Here is a 20,901-nt window from a genome sequence, read left to right on the forward strand (position 1 = left end):
CCCTATGTGGCCGTTGTCGCTCTATAATAATGTCACCTGACTTCATTCTATGTTCCTGTCATAATTACTACAGCTGCTAGAAGACTTCATCACTTGAATGTAAACAAACGTTTTAAGGCACTTGCTGAAACGACTGATTCTGTCATTTTTCTTGGAAGGACAGGCTGAAAAAAACACTACAGAAAAAAGAACTAACTTAACATGTATTACAGCGACACTTGTTCCACTTTTTCTGCCTCCTTCAAACCTTGACTGCCTGGTGTTGATTTGATGCTGTGACCAGACTCAGCCCTAGCTGTGCCCAGGCAGGTACCAGCTCAGATCAGCACCCCACTCTCTGGCCTGGGCCACAGATAAAAACACTTCTTCCTTTTGCCCACTTTCATCTACAGCCAACTGTCCAGCCAAGCATACTCTGTGCCTCCTCACCCCTGCCTCCTCTTATCCTCTTCCTCCTCCTGCCTCTGCTTTCTCTCTCATGCAGGGGAGAGTGGCATGCAGGGACAAACCTGAGACCCTAAAAAAAGAAGAAGAAAACAGGAGGGGAAGGACATTGAAGGGTGGGGATGGTGAGGAAGAAAGGAGGCGAGGAGAAAAAGAAAAACGCACATTGTACTTTTCAAATGGATGGGAAATGATTCGCTGGGATTTGCTGACAATTATACGGTGGGGTTTAATCAATTCGGACCATTCACAGCGTGGAGAGGGCTGATCCCCCAGTACAAAGGAACAGACCGTGGGAGGGCGGTACCTGAGAAAGCGCCGGCCTGGTGTAAGTAACATGAGGCAACACTCCCCTCCCCACACATTGCACCGCAGCATATGGCCCCTCTCTGAACTTATTAGCTGGAGGATTAAGGCCAAACGCAGAGACCCAATGGCCTGTGGCTGCCTCCGTCGCACCCTCCCTCCCCCCCTTCACCCCCAGGAATGAGGCTGACTGACAAGGGGCATTGTGTTTGGCACCTAGATCGCCACACCCCTCACTTACCCTGTCATGCAGAGCAGTTTGATGAGGTTATTTGGTAGAGAGAACAGGATCTGACCATTAACCTTACAGACACAGAACACACTGTACATACACTTAGAAATTACTGCCTCATGTCATATCAGAACAGCTCCCTTCAAATATGGCTACATCATAATAACTTATAAGATAATTTTACCCTTTTCCCTTGACCACTATGGTAATACCACCTGCAAATTAGCAAGCTGCTCGGGTATGGAGTGGATTAAAAGCACCTGAATGTGAACACACAGATTAGCCCTGTAGATATAAAGTCTAATTAGCATCTCATTGCAACTCGACATGCAAGCTCAACATGAGGGCAGACACGCTGAGAGAAAAGGCTCCATTGGCCAAGGGTTGATTATAGGTCCATTATGCACACAGTACTTAGTGATGGGCTGAGAGTAGGAATTAAGAGCTTGATGGCTACTGCGAGGGGACCTGGGCTGAAGTACAGGGGTGTTAGCAGTCAACAGGGTCTCAGGTCTACAGGAGGCCAAGACTGGGGGAGGCTATACAGTAGTGTCTGGCCTTCCTGAGTATTCATGGAGAGAGATTTAACAAGAGAGGAGCCCCCTATTTAAGCCCTCATTTGATCTGGCAAGCGGCAGGTGATCCTCTGCCTCTTTTTGTGTCAGACCACAGGGGTTTGTCGACCCCTCGTGACCTGTCTTACCTGGCACCTGTCAGGACACCTCATTTAAAGAGGAAGAGAGAAGCTAATTCAGTCCTGGATATCCACCCATCATGGAGCTCCACCTGGCCACAGGGCTGCAGGATCAGCTCCACACTGAGACAGCGGGGGTGCTCGAGGCCTGCTTTGCTAATCCCCTCATATACTGGGAGGTGTTGGAGGACCCAAAGGCCAGAGAAGGAGCAGAGAAGCCATCTTCCTGGTTCTTTTAGACAGGATTAGAGGCCCAACAGGGGGTGGTCATCAGGAGCGAGGCCTCACGCTTGGAGATCATGAAGGTATTTCTGAGAAAAGTAGAAAGAGCCCAGCTTTGGTCCGCTTCCCTCCTGAGACCACCTGTGACCTACGAACTCACAGAGATAGCACCCATCCACAACTTATGCGGACAAGTGCGACGCCGGTGAGTTTATTGGAGGTACAGAGTTGACAATATGCAATATTGTCTATTGTGGAAAGCCTCTCCTCCGTTTTATGGTTCCCTCCAAGTGAGTGCTTGTTTGTTTGTTTGCTTTCAAGAAGGAGTTCTTGTTAGGCGAGAGCCGAGCAGTTGATCTTTAATGAGAGGGGAAATCCTCTCCCCCTTCTCTCTGCAGGATGGTTCGCTGTACCTTATCTTGAACCCCCCCGCTAGCTTTCATGTGTGTCTCGTCATTCTGGGGTGAGTGACTTTGAGAACCGATGATTAATGCTCTTTGAGGATGGGGGGGTGCACCTCAGCTTTTTTTACATACAAAGCAAAAGACCCTGCTTTTTCCTACACAAACAGTGATGCCACAGAGAAAGTTGAAACACACAGGCTGCTAGTACTTCATAGACATAGATATAAATTGGCATCCTAATAGTCTTTTTCTCCCAGATCTCCAGATTCACACACCTCTCCCCAATCAACGCTTCTGCACTTTGTATCTCACCATTTCTGACACTCTCTCACCTCTGAAAACGCCCCAGAAGCCCGGCCTCTCTCATCAAAAGCTTTTCTCACAACAAAATTAGCCACAGTATGGGCGAGAAAAACTATTTTAAGTGAATATATCCAGTGTTAAACAAATATGGCAATAGAGATGAACATAGATGTTCAGTGTGACCACAATTACACAGAAAACACTTACACATAATTGCATTTGGATTACATTTGGTTTCTTTCCTTTACTGAATGTCAATTTAAAAAAAAATCTGAGAGCTTATCAATGATCCCCACACTAAATACTTGTAATGCTCAAGAGCATTTAGCAGAGGCTATTAGATAACCATAGTGAGAAAACCTAGAATAGCATCAATGCAAGGGCAACTGTTAACATTTCAGATTAACTCCATGCTGAACCTCGGGGTTCATTTGCCTGCATTTGCTTCCATTATCGACTGAATAAGCAGATCCAGCTGGCAGAGATCCATTTCTCTCTACACACTGTAGCACTCTATCTCTGTCTGAGCCCACTCAAATCACGTTAGCCAGTCAAATCAGGTTAGCTCCTCTTAAGCGTCAAACGTACTTTTAATTCAAAGCATCACTTCATCGACACCAGACTTGTTGGCATGCCAGAGCCTGAGTTGTCAGTGCATCTGCACTGATCCACATCCACTGGGGTCAGACAGGATATTGAGCCAGTCTGTGTGATTGTGAGTGTGTGTGTGTGTGTGTGTGTGTGTGTGTGTGTGTGTGTGTGTGTGTGTGTGTGTGTGTGTGAGGGGGAGTGTTGGACTATGAGATATTTTAGTGTTGGATGAGAAGAGTTACTGACAATCTGGCAGTCCTTCACACTGACATGTGTGTTTGATGGTACACACAGCCCGTCGTCAGCCTCCGTGACCCAGTGCTGACACAGAGGGTCGAGTGTGTGACAACGTGCTGCAGAGGACCACGGTTTGTTGAGGGTGGGTTGGTGGGGGCAAGGAGGACGGTGGGGTTGGCACTAAGGACAGGGGTTGTGTCGTGACTGCCAGTCTTTGTGGTTATTGTATAGGGCATGGAAATACACATGGAAATAAGTGTTTTGCCAAAAGCTTGATTCCACATTGATTTTCAGATTTATCCCAGAAAACACATAAATCAGAACAATGTAATGATTTCTCCATATTTTCAAATAAACACACTTGTGAAACAACAGATTTCACTTTTATCAAAAAGTAGTTTGTGGAAGATTATTCCAGAGGGTTGGGGTTAAAACAGCAAAGGTGCGATCACCTTTTGTTTTGAGATTGGAGCGAGGGATGGATAAAAGGCCAAGATTTGAGGATCTGCGTGGTCGAGAAGTGGAATGAGGAGATCAGATCAGAAATGTAACCGGGGGCAAGGTCATGCAGAGCCTTATATGTAATCAACAGGATCTTGTAGTTTATTCTGAATTTTACAGGAAGCCAATGGAGGGATAGACGGCTAGTTCTAGTTAGTAGCCTGGCAGCTGTGTTTTGAACCAACTGTAAATGATTTAGAGCAGCTTGACTGAGGCACATGTAGAGGGAATTACAATAATCTATACGGGAGAAAATGAAAGTGTGAATTAATAGTTCCAGATACGTAGAAGACAGGATACATCATTTTAGCTATATCTCGCTCGAGCTTGGTAACATGATGGTCAAAAGTCATATACTGGTCAAAGATGATTCCAAGATTCTTAGCTGTAGATCTGATATTAGAGTGAAATGGTCTAATAAACTGATCAACTGCAGTGGCAAAGTTATCAGGTCCAGAGACCTTCTGTTTTGTCAGGGTTAAGGTGGAGGAAATTTAAAAAGGTAAAAGAGATACCAAATCTAGAAATAGAGACCTTCTTCTTGGACAATACAGATGAGTTTGATCAAAATTGTTATCCATATATCACTCAACATGTGCTTTTTATGATTCTTATGGTCATTAATTTCTGGCCCACTACAAATTCCTGTGAAAAGCAGATTTGTAGACACAGAGTAACACTGTGTCCTATCTATAATAAATCAGCAGGGTGAATGCAGAGCAGCAGCCATACACAGAAACAGGATTTCAGAGATTTTCACTCACTATGAACCAAGCTGGACTTATCAACAAGCCCCTGCTCTTATCCCACTCGCTGCCTGACAGGTACAGTTAATGTCCATTTCTATAAGCAAAAAGGTTTCAAAGAGCAAAGAGATGTACAAGGTGCAAATTAAAGAGAGATAGACTCTCTGTCAAAAGTTGAATTTTCTCTTTTCATGCACCTGAGGCCATAGTTGCACTTTAGTAAGACTAAATAAGACTCCTTGACCATACATGAAATGAAAAATCACGGGGCTAAGGCTGAGTTGCAAAGGCTTTAAGTTGCAAGAATAAAAGCAAAACTCCTAAAACTGCATTCACAAACATTTTCACTGTGTGCTTTTTCACCATATTGGAGATATTTGTTATTGCATCCAAATAACCTCTATTGATTTCGCTGTCTTAGACATTTCACTAATATCTTACTAATATCTTTCTACTGCACCATTTCTTTGATTTTGCAGTGGCAATTTGATGCACGCCATACACATGGAACAATTATGCTCTTGAAAATAACTGAGACTGCAGGTCGTTCTGACTCATATACATGCCACGAGGTGGAGTCAGGATTGTCTGAGGCTAATAACAGTAGAGTGGGAGGAAGAGGTGCACAGAGGAGAAGTTAAAAAGGCTGTAAGGCTTACAGTCGGTGTAGGCGGATGTCTAAACGTGTGTGTGTCTGCATGAGGGCACAGTGTAAGTGTAGGCACAGTGTGGTACACTAACCCTATTCTAATAAATGTGTGGGATGTGAGGATTGTTGTAGAGCCCCAGAGCCAATCTGCCCAAGACCCTCACTGTAGCCTGAGGGCCTCCTCAGTGCCTTCCTCTACCTGTCTGTCTCTATTTTTCACTCTCCTGCTATTCAAACACTCCAGGACTAACTGAATAAAAAGTATTTTCTTGCTTCAAGTGTGTGAATTTGTCCTTTTTTTTGTAGGAAATTCCACAGCTTAAATTTGCCATGACTTGAAATATGACTCAATAAATAAAGGTTTGTGATTCGATATTATGTTGCTCCTATTTGACTTGATTAACTACAGGCAAAAAAAAATACAGTTCTCCAAAACAAATTCATACCACACCGACTATTCTTGAAAAGGTAAACCCAATCAACAATTAGCCAAAAATTATTTTTAAGAAGACTTTTCCAAGCCATTATTACCATTGTTCTGCTGACAAGTCCACAATTAAGAGCAGCCAACATTAAGCCAAATGCACAATGCCCTCCTCTGTTCAAACTGTGAATTAGCTGTTTCGTTATAGAACAGAGAAAAGCCTCACTCTGCAGCAACACTGTAATAACTGTGCTGTGCATCAACAAATAGACATCACAAAATGTGTGAAATATAGATGACACAAACACTTTGTAAATGTAATTTTTGCATTTGAACTGATGAGTGGTGCAATACACAGAGCTGGAATCAAATAAAGATTGTACGAGGGGAAGAAGAGAGTGATGCAGAATCAGTGCGTGTGATGGAGCTGAGCAGTAGACAGAATAAGGTGGTTTTGATCAGGAGTTTCTCTGGGATAATTGTCAGGATCTGCTGTTTGGGAGATGACTGACAAAAGGAAAAATATGACAGTGGAATTTGTTGAGGAAACATAAAAATGTGTCACACATCCGTCAAACAAAGAAATGCAATATTTATGGATTCTTGAACAACCTCTCTCCCTCACTCTCTCCAGACACACACACACATATGCATATTGTTAAAGTCTTCTCAGCGTCTTGTCTACAAATCATTTCCCATGTCGTCATGCGTCCCCCTAACGTTCTCTCATAAAAGGATTAACATGCAAAAAAGGCTGTTTACATAACAATGACAAGACTGTTTAAAACTCCACACTTCAAAACATGATTATGATAAGCATGTGAAGGTTTTAACAGACCTCAAGCATACGTGGGAGACGATTTTTATTCTTTCACTACCCGAAAAAGTTATCGATGATTAACGGACTACATGTATAGCACAACACATTGACCTCTTCAGATAATGTGTATTTTACGAACGTACATGTCAATTTTTCCTTACTCCATTTGTTTCTTCTTTTTTTCCCCTGATTTTTTTCTTTATTATTATCAGAGTATATACAAATCCTGGTGTGTCGGGAGGAAAACTAGGAAAATAAATTAAATTTGACCAGTAATATGATTTAACAAATGATTTAATATAGGCTATACATTTTAGGTATTAACTCATGTTCGTATTTATAAAATTTTAGGCCGTGGTACAGTAATCAAGCTATTGACAAATAAACACAAATGCACAATGTCATTGCTAATTGAAATCGAAGAAAGAAAGAAAGAAAGAAAGTCTTTTGTTTTTGTTCTTCTTCAGAGAGTTTGTTGATTAATTAGAGCTATCTGTCTGAAGACCTCCTGGTATGGTTAGACAACCTCTCCTCCCTCACTTCTCTCTCTTTCTCTAACACATACACACATTCACTCACAAACACACACCTACTAAGAAAACAAAACCCCACTAATCATTTGAAGCCCGTGCTTTGTAGGTGGGGCCCAGTCATTATCAGGCCTCAGCAGTGTGTGTTTTTGTTGGTTTTAGCTCTGTATCCTCAATCAATAATCTAACAGGAAGAACTTTAATCAGGGTTCTAATGCAGCTGTACAAGAGGTGGGCCGGCCCATTGTCTGGGTCTGAAAAGGCTGATCGGAGGGGAGTCCTCTCGCGTTTCTTTACATTCACCTGCTGGGCCCTATTGGGTCTCTTTCTGAAAGAAAAGGACAAGGGGGATGAATAAAGAACACAGTGTGTCCGCTCAACCAGCCTATGGGTTAATCAAGGAGCTACTTGTCATCTCCACAGAGCCTCACAGTTCTTGCAGTTAAGCTCTCCCCTTCTCTTTCCCATGCCAATTCTGACACACTGAGGAGCAACAGCAGGCCATAACACAACCATGAGCTAATGATATGCTACTCTGAAATGAATGTATGGGGGGGGAGAAGGGGAGAAGGACAGAGGAAAAACTTTACTAATCACAGAGAAAGGCAATTTTGAGTCAGAATATATGGGGGAAAGAATGCAATTAAATCTAAAATAGATTCAGAAACTTTGTACTGTGGGGGAAAAAAATCTGAGTTATTTTGTTTAATACAAACACTAGTTACATACAAACACCCACAGTCGGCCTGTTCAAACCGCATAGAGGCTCCACATAGAGCTTACAAATACACTCATTTATAATTTAATACTAAAATTCAAACACCTCCTTTGGAGACCTCACTAAGACCCAGGCTTTCTAGAAAATCTAAAAAGAATTAAAGTGCAGTTTTATCAAGAAATTGTAATTTGCAAAGGTGCAGTGGGGCAACATTTGCTTAGTTTCAGAGCCTTTTAAATTATGCTCTTACCCCATCTAGTGAAAAGAAAGAGTAATTCCCATCATCCACGTGTGTGTGTGTGTGTGTGTGTGTGTGTTTGGGGTTTCTCTTGAATGAACTTCTCAATACTCTCAAGAAACAGTATTAAAAGAAGAAATGAATGTGTTAACATAATTCTAAATGTGATGTTAAGTATAGGATTATATTTGGAGATCAAGTAAAAGGAAATAACACATAAAAATGCATTTGTACTGTTATCATTATATTAATTATGTATTTGCTTCCGCTTAATATTCCTCACACAAAGACCACAAGAGGGCATTATTTAATCAGGGCATTGTAGCAAAATCTATTATAGATTACACTGAAGTTGAAAAAATATATACAGCTTTAACCTATTCAGATAAAGACTAAAAGAGACAGAAAGTGGGAGTGTTTGACTGGAAAATAATTTGCTCCACTATTATTATTATAATTATTATTATCATGTTTCAAGCAACATAAAAATTTTTAACACATTTCAGAATAAATATAAAGCTATTTCATAGCACAAAAAATGGGGTGAATATGAATTTAGAATTACAATTACAAAAATCTCCTTTGGAAAAAAAATATTTAAAGAAATAAATTACCAAGTCATACCAGTACCATAAGATAATAATACTAATCATTGTTGACAGTTAAGTTTACTTGTTTCGATAGTTTCTATTGCCATACATTTGATGAAATGAGATTTAGCTGAGCAAAGGTTCAAATCAACATTTTGTATCAACCAGCATATGACATTTCCAGGATAAAATGCATGCAATTTGTGGAGCACAGAGGGTGCTTTGGAAGTATGCATGTACTTTAAACGCCAGATTTGTCAGAGACAATGTAGACTGGTGACTAATGGCTGATCCACCTGACAGGGCTTTTTGTTGAAGTCCACAGGAAGTCCACAGGAAGCCTTCAGTGCTCTCCAGCAGGGACTGATGCACTTATAAGAATGCTCTCTAACAAAAGGAATGGCAGCAATTAGGAAAACAAAAGAGAGGAGGGTGCCAGTGATTATTAGCAGGAGCACTTCAACAGCCAACATCCAGCTTTCACACTGTCAATGAGAGAAGCAACGAAGAGCGTCAGAAAATATATCTTCTAGTGCTTAATATTTGTGAAATATGTTTTTATAAAAGCTCTGTGATTATAGTTCGAAAAAATATGGATAGAAACATTATTCATTTAAAATATGTATTTGTGTATGATTATTGTATTGTAAGAAACATTGGACAGACATATTTGGGCATTTTTTTCCTTTGTCTGTTATTATATCTGTCAGTAATTATATTTGGTCTTATTTCCTGGAGTAAATGAGGCATGCAAACTGTGAACCTGTCTGAGTAGAAAATTGAAAATGAACATGGTGTTTAATTCATAATGACTGCGTTTAGACTCACTTGAGCTTGCTCAATTAACAAGATTCAAAATGAGAAAAATACACTGTGTGCACATGCCAGTTTAATTTTATTCACTTCAGTTTTCAACAGCTATATGTAAAAGCTTAGTTTGGCTGATTTGCAGTGTTTGAGTGTTGATTTTGACAGGCACTCACTGCAGAAGGTCAGCAATTCACCTGTATGTCGAGAAATTACTCTGCCTAATTTTTGCTGTCCTTCAGGTGCAGCCTGACAGACTCCTTTGCATTTTAATGCAGACAACCTGATTATTAAATTTTTTTGTCTGAAATAAATGGCTTGGGTTGCTGGGCAACCTGACTTGATCAAACACGGTTCCCCTCCCCCATTTCAAGCTCATAATTCTTCGTCTATATTCAGGCATCCAGTTCTTAATTAGATTAAGATGCAAAACCCCCCACTGTGAGCAAATTCACACTGATGTACAAATCTCTCTCTCTCTCTCTCTCACACACACACACACACACACACACACACGATATATAGTTTTGCTTTAGTGATTATGCACACGCCCATTTAAAAATGTAGCTATCAGGGCAAAAGTGGTCCATTTTTGTGGGGGTGGGGGGTAATCTAATTTCTAATGTAATTGATAAATATTTGTAAAGAAGACTGCATCTACATATTTTAAATGTAACAATTAAACCAAAATGTTTAATTCATTGTGACATTGGGATGACTTTCAATTGCAAACAGAACTTTTACCCTTGCAAATCGGATATAAATTATATAAATATGATAGAAATAAATTATATATAATTATACATATATAAATAATTTTTAAAAAGAAAAAAATCTGCCACACAATCAAACAACACAATATACAGCCCAAATAGTAGGAAATGTTCATGCTCAAATACACAAACACACTCCAGCTCTTTGGTAAGAAAACAAGAACAGTGCCAACAGCCAGGCTACACATTACTCTACCAGCACACTATACATGCACCCATTTCACCCAAATGGCCTGGCTATTTGGAAAAGTGAGGACACTGCACGTTGATATAAAGGGTCATTTGGAGGACTTGTTGGGGCTTCATACTGTGAAGGATTGGATTTTCACCAGAATGGCTGCAGTTTAACATCTCCATCTGTCCTCTACATTTCATTCAAAACTAAGGTGCTCAGAATGATGGAGCACAATGTGTGTTTTTCACTCCCCGGTGATTTAAATCCTGGCAACCATTTACAAATGAGCATGAGTTACTTTGTTTTCTAAATAAAACATTTCACTGAGGGAACAAAAAAATCTGAAACATTTGTTTGCATTTGTCTTCAAGGTAAAGTTAAATGGGTCATTAAATTTCACTCAATTCTCACTGGTCTTACTGTGGAGGAAGAAGTTGTATGCATATTGCAAACCAAGGACAGTTTGGATTTGCCATAAAGAGCATGCCATTTTTGCTCTCCCTAGAGCTATGGCTTTGATTGAATCCTGAAATGAGTTGAAATGTCACAACTCCCTACCAATATGCTAGAAATGAAAATCAGCCTTGGGGATTTAAGGTTCCCATTAAGGGTGTGCTTAACACATTCTGTAAAGTGTGGCTGGAGTGCATCAAAAATACAACATAATCACATGTCTCTGCGCGCTCAAGCAAAATGTCCCTAAAATTCCTCAATGCTGAGCAAGTCTCTCTGGTGAAGTAAGCTCAGGATCAGGCCTCCGCAGGACTGAAGCAAGAGAAAAGCCAGGGGGCAGCTGGGTCCAAATTAAACCTATATTTAAGCAAATATTTGAGCAAAACGGGGGCAATTATCATGTCAGTCTGGTACCAAGAAAGCTGGGCAAATCCTATATTTTCCTGCAGTATTTTTGTGATATGAACTGAAAGCAGAATTGTACTAACGTGCATGAAAAACTGGATTTCATCACCAACTTCCTTTATATTTCACAGCATATCTGGCTACATTTATGTCAAATTATAGTGTATGATACCTTCTGAAATGTCTTGTTTTATTAAAAATAATAAACTCTGCCTCTACATCAGCATCTCCTTTCAGACTGGTAATGCCTGTTTTGCTCTGCATGCACTGATTTGATACAACCATCCTCCTTCCTCTCGACCCCTCATCTCTCAGGTAGCTTTATTTTCAGGAAACAGGAAAATGCCTCTCCTCGCTGCTTAGTATTCACATCACGTAAAGTGGGTCTGTGTTCCTCATTTAGTTCTGTACTGTACAGCTGGGGAGCTGTCCGGCGCGCGGCGGCAGTATGCAAATGACTATGGATTTGAATGGAGATGGAAGTAGACACAAAGCTCAATTAGAGACAGAGTGAGAGAGATGGTGGGGGAGCGTTGAGTGTCTGGAGGGGAGGGGGAGGGGAAATAAGAAAAAAAAAAACCTTGGCTGCTTAATGCCAACCTGAGGAAACCAATGTATGGACACATTCAAACACAAAGGCACACACAGATGTGAATGCACTTAAATAGCCAGGCAGATTTCTAAATTCTTCAGACAGGCAGCTGATCTCTGAGGGGCTCAGACAGCTCAGCTCTGTGATGCGCTTCGGTCTCACCAATCACACTGAGAATATCCCACATCATCCATATCACACATATCATCAACAAAAAGGTATCAGGCAAGCACAGGTGCACTTCCTCTTTTGTTTAAAAGCTCAAAGAGAGACTCTCCCATGCGGCAAAAAGTACGAGGCAGGCGGCGGCCATTTTGTTCTTGGGTGTTAGTCGATGCCCAGCAGCAGTACATATCACCTGACCCAGCGCCTGCATAAGTGTCCTTGGAGGACTCTCTGACATCAGCATTGCCACCCCTGGTTGCCAGGGCAACCGCAGCGCAATTGGGGGAGGGGGGCGTATGTGCTGGATGGAGGACAGAATAATTAATATGCACATATAGGGAGTTTGAGGATTTAATTGTATTTGTTGGTGTGTGAAGCTGAAATGGATTGAACGCTACAGCAAAAATGAGGAATATCAGAGAAGGGGAAAAAGAGATTTAGCGAGCTCATTGGTCAGAGAAATCATTTGCATCGTTGTCAAGGTTATTTCGAAATGATTTCCTTTCATACTACAAAGTAACTTCATAGTTATAGTGGGGAGATGGGCCACAGGGTGGGGATTATCCTCCTCCTCCTCCTCTAGATTCTTCCTCTCCTCCTCGTCCTCCTCCTCCACAACATTATCATCATCATGAATAGTTTACAAAGCTGTGTACAGCCATGGTGATGCTTCACACAGCATCAGTCTGACGGTCAACAGCTGACTTTGTGTCCATGAAGTGCAATAATTTCACCGTGCCTGGAAAGGTTTTCATATATGCAGCTGAAATATAACAGACAGGAGTGCAGACTTGACTCTGGGTGGATGAGACTAACTTGATCAGGGAGGCTCAAAGATCATTCAGCTGATCTGGTGATGCCACAAAATCACCCAAGTCTGATTTCCCATAAAACACTGCCTGTCATATTATATAAGAACAACCTTTAATCACAGAGACACACAAGCCTGACCTAACAATTTGTCTCTCTCTTCCGAACCACCTCTCACAGACACTCACACAGTTTTACTTGCTGCCTTGGTGTCAATAGCATCCATACATTTATTCTGTAAATAAAGAGACTGAAGGCTACATTACTGACAGAAATATAGGCTAAATAGAAAATTCAACACCAATGTAAAAAAACAACAACATATGTTTTAAGATATTCTAACACAAGATAAAAAGACAGCAATAAGTAATCTACACCACACTGTGGAATTATGCGAAATAGCAGAAGGAAAGGTGTTTGGTTAGATTGACAACACAGACGTACATGCACACAGTCACTCACGCACGCACGCAAGCATTATACGCCCTATCAGTGCGCGCACACATGGGCGCACATACAGTAAACGTTGCAATGGTCTCATCAATAATGCATCGGCACTTCATGTTTATGCAATTTACAGGGCAAGACCGAGCGATGGATACTGTAGATGCAAGCCTGGCGCGCATTGAAAGTATAGCGTTTTACAAGCCTATCACACAGACAGAGCACAGACATAAAAGTTCAAATCTCCTGTAGAGAAAGAGATTATATAAGATATAAGATATTAAAACGGTCCTCGGCACATACCTGTTAAAGCACTGTTTCTTTGATTCTGGTTTATGCAGGCTTGAAGGGCTTCATGATAACACCGCACTAAGGAAGTAAAACTGTAGCTGTGGTGATATGCAAATTAACGGCTCCCGCTGAATGCAAGGGCATTTATTATTCATAAATTACTCATGTTTATGCAAATTACCGTATACGGAAACACTGGTGGGGGTTGAGTGGCTCCGTCTAAATATACTGTGTGATTCAATTTCTGTTATGCTTTTCCATATAAAATGATCCAAATCGAGGCATTTGACTAACATGGACATGAACCAGCTCAGTTATTCTGAAGTTTCGTCCAGGTAGTCAGTGAGCTGAGGGTGGGAAATCAAAGAAAGTGGAGGGAAATCAAATATGGGGGAAATCCTGAAAACTATGGACAGCTAGTGTAACACGCTACGCAATATCTATATATATAATTTTGTGGATAAACCTCATTTATATAGGCTAGGCTATCTATTGTATTTTATTTTGGCTCAACCTGTGGGATCCCCTATGCATACGTGGTGCATTTTGTTAAAAGGTAATACATTTAGTATTAAATATGCCTATATATTACTTAAATGTGTTTCAGAACTACAATAATTTCTACAGGCTATAATAGTGTTGGCGCCAGAAACCTTTTTTAATCCTCTGTCATTACATTGGTTTGACAATTAGATATCTCACGTAAATGCAACCGGCCACCCACCGCTGTAAACTCACAGGTAAATGTTGATTTAATGAGATACCTCTTTAAACCTAAAGAAAAGAAAAGAAAACATGACTCTTTCATTTTCTGTCTGTGTGTGAGAGAGAAGGGGGAAGAGAGAGAAGCCTACTGATAAGTACTTTTGCGCACTGTATCCTAAATTACGGTAGTGGCGCGTCATCAAAAGGGGACAACGCCAACGCAAAAGAGTGGCGACACGCATCAGTTTTATTACTGCTGGTGTTTGTATTTTTAGATAGTGAGTTTCAAGAGGAACCTGTTTTTTTTTTAATCAGCTGCCTACTGCCTCACTACATCATTGTCGTCGTCAGTGTTATCCGGTTTTGAATGGACTAGCGTAGGCTATATGTTAAAGTAACGTTAAGTTAATTGATGCTAGCGCAAACTTGTCACACTGAGCAGCAGGCTAACTCTTACAGTATTTTCTGTCACCGTTCTTGGTTTTTCGCCATTTATTGAACTGTTTTGCCCCCACTTTTCTTGCAGAAGCAGTTATGTTCCACAACAGTTCACAGAGAAAATACTGGATTTTTAGAAGGGAAGACGAACTTGAGCAAATGAGACTCAAGGCGAATCAGAAATTCCGTAACAAGATACTAGAAAGTGGGAAGGTAAGTATGCTAGTACATAAAGATAATACCAGATAAGGACAATAGGCCACTGTGTGACCGTTTACCTCCTCCCGTCTCTCTGTGTGGATCAGCCTGGGGTGAGTGAGTCCATGTTCTTGGAGCGTCATGAGGAAGACGTTTTATTCAGACACTATGAGAAGAGGATGCTGGACTTCTGCAATGCTTTCAAGCCTGCAATGCCCAAGTCTGTTGTGGTATGTATGAGCTTTCTTTTTGTCTGTGTCAGAACAATATGACCTTACTGCCTGTATACTGTATATATCTGACCCGTGTGTGTCTCACCTGTGCAGGGGACAGCCATCATGTACTTCAGAAGATTCTACCTGAACAACTCCATTATGGAGTACCACCCTAGGATTATCATGTGAGTAACGCAGGTCATGGTAAGAAAGGAGCACTGATGGACCTTATTTAGGTAGATCCAATTATTCAGTTAACATCAGCAGATACATCATGTTACCAACCCATTATCAGTGCTTTAAGTTTTTATCAGTAGTTTAAAATGCATGTGACATGCCAGTTCCCAATATTTTATCAGATCCTCCCAGCTTTAGCCTGGTTCCAGACCAATAAATCTCTGCCCACATCTGCACATTTGGGAGAAAAAATCTTTACTGTAGATATAAGTAGAGTGATGTTAGATGGATAAATAGTCAGTTTAACACTTGATGTTGACTCAACATGACGCTATTTTGTTCAGTTCATACTTACCCATCAATCCAGGATCAACTCAGTGTTTAATAAAGTATTAACAATGTCACTTTTTTTAGATAAAAGAAAATGACTCTTAGGAATTGTTAAAGGAACAGTGGTGTTTGCCTTATATCCTTAGCAATCCAACTATTGCATAAGGTATGCATACATCACCAAAATTGCTGAAAAAATATATTGTTCAGTCTAGCCAACCTATTTCAAACTGACCTTCCTGTTTCAGGCTGACGTGCGCATACCTGTCCTGTAAAGTGGATGAGTTCAACGTGTCCAGCACCCAGTTTGTGGGCAACCTTGTGCAGGAGACCCCGGCCGGGCAGGAAAGGGCTCTGGAGCAGATCCTGGAGTATGAACTGCTGTTGATCCGACAACTCAACTTTCACCTGGTGGTCCACAACCCCTACAGACCCATGGAGGGCCTGCTCATTGACCTCAAGGTAGGTGGACTCCTGGGGAGCTTAAATTGTTACTCCTGTACTCATAAACTTGTCACAGTGCTAATTAGCTCATTTAGTAGTTCAAATTATTTGTCCTGTCGCAGTGAATTATTTCTTTTTCATACATTTCATCCCTCAGACAAGATACCCTATGCTGGAGAATCCAGAGTCACTGAGGAAGAGTGCTGATGACTTTCTGACACAGGCAACCATGACAGACGCAGGACTGCTGTTTCCCCCCTCTCAGATCGCTCTAACAGCTATTCTGAACAGCGCCTCAAGAGCTGGTCTCAACATGGAGAGGTGGGTCATTAGGCGTGCTCACGTTAAAACAAGGAACATTGCCAAGTTGGAATTTTAAAAAGTAGATTTTGAAGTAATTTAGTAGTAATAAATAGTATTAGATTTCCTTAAATAATCGGATGAGAATTTGTAGCTTTCGTCACTTTCGTGAAACATGTTTGGTAGATATGGCATATAATATATTTGGTGTAGTTCCCTAGATTTGTCCTGGGAAATACACCACACCAAAGTGCCCAAGGTTTTATGTGTTATAAACAGAATATGAGAAGTGACTGGTTGACCACCATTTATCCATTTGTTTGTATAGCAATTAAAGGGAAATGTTCTACCAGAATAAAAACAAAAACCTTGAACTGAAATGTAACTGAAGAAAAATTGCAGATTTTTCTATTGTTTTCTCTTAATGTGTTAATGGAAAACTGTCCCTTTTTGTTTATTGTTTCAAATGCCTAGCTACCTGACTGAATGTTTGGGACTGAAAGGGGATAAAGAGACTCTCTCAAAGATGTATGACTCAATGAGACGTGAGTAAACTGCACCTACAATTTGGCACCACAAGATGGTGCTATTGAGCTGTTTTGAGCTTAACTGTAGTGTGGCACACAGAACAAGCCTTATCTGAGATTTAAGAAAATGTCTTCTCTGTTTGTCCAGGGATGAAAACCCTCCTAAAGAAGTATGAACTTCCCAAACCGGACGAGGTGAATGTTTCCAAACAGAAGTTGGAAAGGATTCATGCTGAATTTGCCAGTTCAAGCAAGTAAGGAGATGAAGTGACCTGCTTGTTTACGGGATACTTTCCAATACTCACAATATATTTTCACACTATACACTGTCATATTAAAAGTCACAATATGTGACTTTATTGTGGAGTTGAGAAGCCAAATTAATTTCTCTTATATTAAGGCAGAACTAGTGTAGTGTGATTTTGGGCACATTTTTAGTTTCAACTTTTTAGTTTCAACATTTAATAATGTTAAAATACTAAATTTACTGTAGTGTAGTACATTGGTCATTTCTCTCCCCCAAACCCAAGTAAGCAACTCAAGCTTTCTGTTGTCATATAGTAATAGTTTTATTTTAGCCAGGTTGTCGTATCTAAGATGCAAAAGGTTCAAGGTTCAGTATCAGGTAGAAAAATAAAAAGGAACAAATCATCAGCTGTATGAAATACAGAAAGGAAGTACAACAGCACACCACATTCCTACCTACATCATCCATACCTTGTAGCGCAGCTGATATTGGTATTGCTGATGAGGAGGCTTTTAGGCTCATTCGTATTCATTTCTCTGTCGCTAGTTGTCTGTTAACACTTGGTGAGGTCGGTGAGGTCCGTGGTATCTTAAGTGCAACTACAGTAAACAGTTTGGTAAACTCATGAGCTATGACAGGCACAGATTCAGGCTTTGCGGCTGCTTGAATCATCAGGAGGCACACGAGGCCAACCCTCATGACTTTGAAGTTGATAAATCTGTGCATGGCATGACTTCTCAAGATGAATCTATATGAAAACAGTCGGTGCAGAGGTGTACTGAAACACCATTTGTGATGGCGGGAGAGCAAGAGAGACTGCAAATGCATGAAAGCTTTCGTTCACATCCCAAGGCTGAGAGGGAGTTCAGGGGATGTTTGTTAGAGCAGCATATATGTAGGCCCACACACTATAGCAGGATCCATTCAAGGTTAAGACATGCACAGGACAGTGTAAAGATATCTCCTACAAACTCTTAGACTTAGATCTTTCTGCTGTGTTCAGCTATGTCATACACAAACACCTTTTACTTCTATACAAGCCTAAGTATATCATATCAACAAACAAAGCAGCATATAAAAATGTAACAAGTGGTTCCAGTGCTGCGTGGTAGTTCTTACACAAAGACGGTGGAAGTTGTTAATGGTTTGGAGGAAGAGCTCGTCATAAAATCAGGTGATGTGGGCGAGCGGATGGTGTGTAGAAAGGGAGTTAAGGCTTGTGTCATCTTGAAGAGAGGTGCTATGTTTAAATTCCCTGATGACGGCAGAAAACGCTACTTCAATGCTGTGGAGTGCCTCCCCTGTAATCCTCGAAAGTTTTGTCCATGGAAAGGAGTGGCTGATCGGGATGTCGGTTCCATGTCGATCACCAACCATACCCAGTCAAACTTCTGCGGGAGTGGCAGGCATACCAGGATAAAAGAAGACACTTGTGCAGTTAACTGTATCTCAGGTCCATCTTCATAGAAATCCTCTCTTCAGGGTCTTACTTGACAAGGATTCTTATCAAATTTTATTCAGTTCAACACACTCAGTGTCTGAAGCATTTTGGGAAGGGCTTTGGAAGGACAGTTTTCAGATATGCAGCAAATGGTTTCCCATGGAGAACAGCCATATTGTGTTTGAACTGCCAGGAATCTAGGCCACATGCTTATAAATACAAACTGTCTTCGGTCATGCACCTCGTGGGGTGAGGCCTCCCTTTGGCTGGCTGGCTGTGTGGTGAGGTCTGGCTGCCACACTTTGATTCTCAGGTGGAAATCTGTAAAACTCACATTACCTGGATGGCAGCAGCCAGTGACATGATGGTGCACTCTGTCCTGTAAGATAAAGTGGACATGTTTGTGAAAGGCACATGCTTGGAGAATAACTTAATTTTGGTGTGTATTAAAATGCTTCTGGCAGCAGGGCTATCAGTCTATTTATATATTCACACATGGTGTGAACTAGTCTAAATGAAGTTACATGTTATAACAATTGAAAATGAAGAGGCATGGGGAAACTACAACTACTAATGTTGATCATGAAGGTGGAAACTAGATGCCACATTCTTTACCTAAATGAGTGTTGAAAATGGACTTGAAGGAAGGGGTTCACAATGTATGTATTGAATGTAAGGAACAGAGTTCGCCAACAATTGCTGCTTGCAAAGATAAGTTTTTATCCAATTATGAAATATTCACAAAGGCAATTCTGCACTTGCTGTTCTGCTACGTGTTGACTTAACTGCCCCTAGTAAAATTATTTTTGTATTGCAGCAAACGAAAGAGGGGATACGAAGAAGATGGTCATGTAGCAAAAGAACCACGTTTGACAGAAGAGGTGGGACAATATTTTGCATGACAGGCTGCCACTCAGTTAAACGTAGTTAAGCTACATATTTCTTGTAAAATCCTTCTGAAAGTAACTTTTTTTCATTGCAGGAATGGACTGATGAAGACCTGATATGAGCATTAACCCAAAATGGGTTTGGATTCAAACAGTTTTAAGTTATTATACTACTTAATTTCAGTTAAACTGTCGTCAAGGTTAGATGACCAAGCCTTTATAGAAAACACGATTGAGTATCACACAGTTTGCTTAAGTGTACATGTTATATTTACTTTTCTACAACACAAGGGGTTTAACTTTGTTCTGCAGTAAGAATAAAGATATTTTTCTACATTTTGTGTCTTAATGTTTCTGTTTGATTAAAAACAATATGGTGCGCCCCGTTAGCTCACGTGTAATAATGTGTACCATTATTAAGGCCTTACCACAGCGGCCCAGGTTTGAATCTGCCTGGGCCCTTTGCTGCATGTCATCCCCTCTCTCTCTCTCCCCTGCCTTTCCTGTCTCTCTCCACTGTGACTATCCAATAAAGCAGAAATGCAGAGAAAAAAAAAATCTTTACACGTAACCAATACACATGATACTGTGTGCATACGTTTCTCTACCTTTGTCAGGGGACAATGAATGACTCCATAATCTACTTTATAAAAACTGTTTAATAAGTGCATGCATGTCTGATACAGTCTGTACTATTCAAAACATTTACTGCTGTAAACACTTTCATTTTACTTGGTTTCTTTGATTATGTGTCTTGTCTGGCATTGAGAAGTTTCAAAAAAAAGACTTTACCAAATAATCATAATAGCTGATACAATCAGAGGGAGAAAAAAAATTCAGCTCATCTCACTTGTATACTCATGATTCCAGCAAGAGAATTTATTCTTAATATAAAATAACCATACTTTTCTGAAAGACTTTGTTCCAATCTAGAAAACAAAGAAAGAAAAAAGAACAAATAGACAGAAATGCTAGTTTCAGCACTTTGCGGATATTGTCACAACCTTAAAATGAAGTCAGTCAATTACAGTATAAAAAGCATTATCGCTCATAATCCAGTTACAAGGGGGACTGAGAACTAGCTTCTTCATGTCAGTTTCCTCATATTGAGCAGGAAGTGGGGGGAATTCACTTTGGCAACCTTTGCTATCAAAACACATAGTGGGTACAAAGAAACCTCGGTTGAAATCTTAATATTTGGCCCTCATGATGAAGGGAATGAAATGTACCCAAGTCAGACTCGTGAACACAGTTTATGAGGGGAAAATATGTTTCCGGTGCATACAGCTGTCAGTCACTGGTGAAAGTTTTTTTTAAATTTGTGTTTTTAAGTACTGCGTCGGTCGTTGTACTCTGCTGCTGCTGTTGTTGCATAGCTCTCTTGTGGTAAACAGGACAAGATGGCAGGTGGGTGGAGATGGGCGGGAC

The 20,901-nt window shown here is 40.7% G+C and overlaps 2 protein-coding genes across 7 annotated transcripts in view; one reads left to right on the forward strand and one right to left on the reverse strand.

Moving 5' to 3' along the window:
* Positions 1-14,439: 14,439 nt before the first annotated feature.
* Positions 14,440-19,809, forward strand: ccnh (cyclin H). 5 transcript variants are annotated; one of them, XM_044195895.1, is made up of 10 exons: positions 14,440-14,547; positions 14,796-14,920; positions 15,013-15,135; positions 15,232-15,305; positions 15,876-16,089; positions 16,229-16,392; positions 16,846-16,916; positions 17,047-17,152; positions 19,404-19,467; positions 19,569-19,809. In XM_044195895.1, exons 2-10 carry the CDS (start codon positions 14,804-14,806, stop codon positions 19,593-19,595), a joined length of 960 nt encoding a protein of 319 aa, XP_044051830.1. In that variant the 5' UTR covers positions 14,440-14,547; positions 14,796-14,803; the 3' UTR covers positions 19,596-19,809. The 5 variants fall into 5 exon arrangements, with proteins under 5 accessions (XP_044051830.1, XP_044051827.1, XP_044051828.1 ...); XM_044195892.1 differs by having other exon boundaries at positions 14,472-14,663; XM_044195893.1 differs by having other exon boundaries at positions 14,472-14,646.
* Positions 17,443-20,901, reverse strand: part of LOC122876046 (ras GTPase-activating protein 1-like) — a 32,002-nt gene continuing 28,543 nt past the window's right edge. Inside the window, exons 26-27 of one of the 2 annotated variants that reach the window (XM_044195890.1) lie at positions 19,902-19,995; positions 17,443-18,965 (exon numbers count right to left, since the gene is read on the reverse strand). In XM_044195890.1, the coding sequence (XP_044051825.1) occupies positions 18,663-18,965; positions 19,902-19,995 (397 nt within the window). In that variant the 3' untranslated portion in view covers positions 17,443-18,662. The remainder of the gene's footprint in view (positions 18,966-19,901; positions 19,996-20,901) is intronic. The other variant, XM_044195891.1, reaches the window with a different exon arrangement.

This window comes from Siniperca chuatsi, linkage group LG5 (genome assembly GCF_020085105.1).
Source record: "Siniperca chuatsi isolate FFG_IHB_CAS linkage group LG5, ASM2008510v1, whole genome shotgun sequence".
Lineage (NCBI taxonomy): Eukaryota > Metazoa > Chordata > Actinopteri > Centrarchiformes > Sinipercidae > Siniperca > Siniperca chuatsi.

What these genes read in the sequence shown, in the direction of transcription:
- ccnh (XM_044195895.1), top strand. Translation starts at nt 14,804, where the DNA reads ATGTTCCACAACAGTTCACAGAGAAAATACTGGATTTTTAGAAGGGAA. An exon ending in AGATACTAGAAAGTGGGAAG is followed by an intron (nt 14,921 to 15,012) that starts GTAAGTATGCTA and finishes TGTGTGGATCAG; the next exon opens with CCTGGGGTGAGTGAGTCCAT. An exon ending in CAATGCCCAAGTCTGTTGTG is followed by an intron (nt 15,136 to 15,231) that starts GTATGTATGAGC and finishes TCACCTGTGCAG; the next exon opens with GGGACAGCCATCATGTACTT.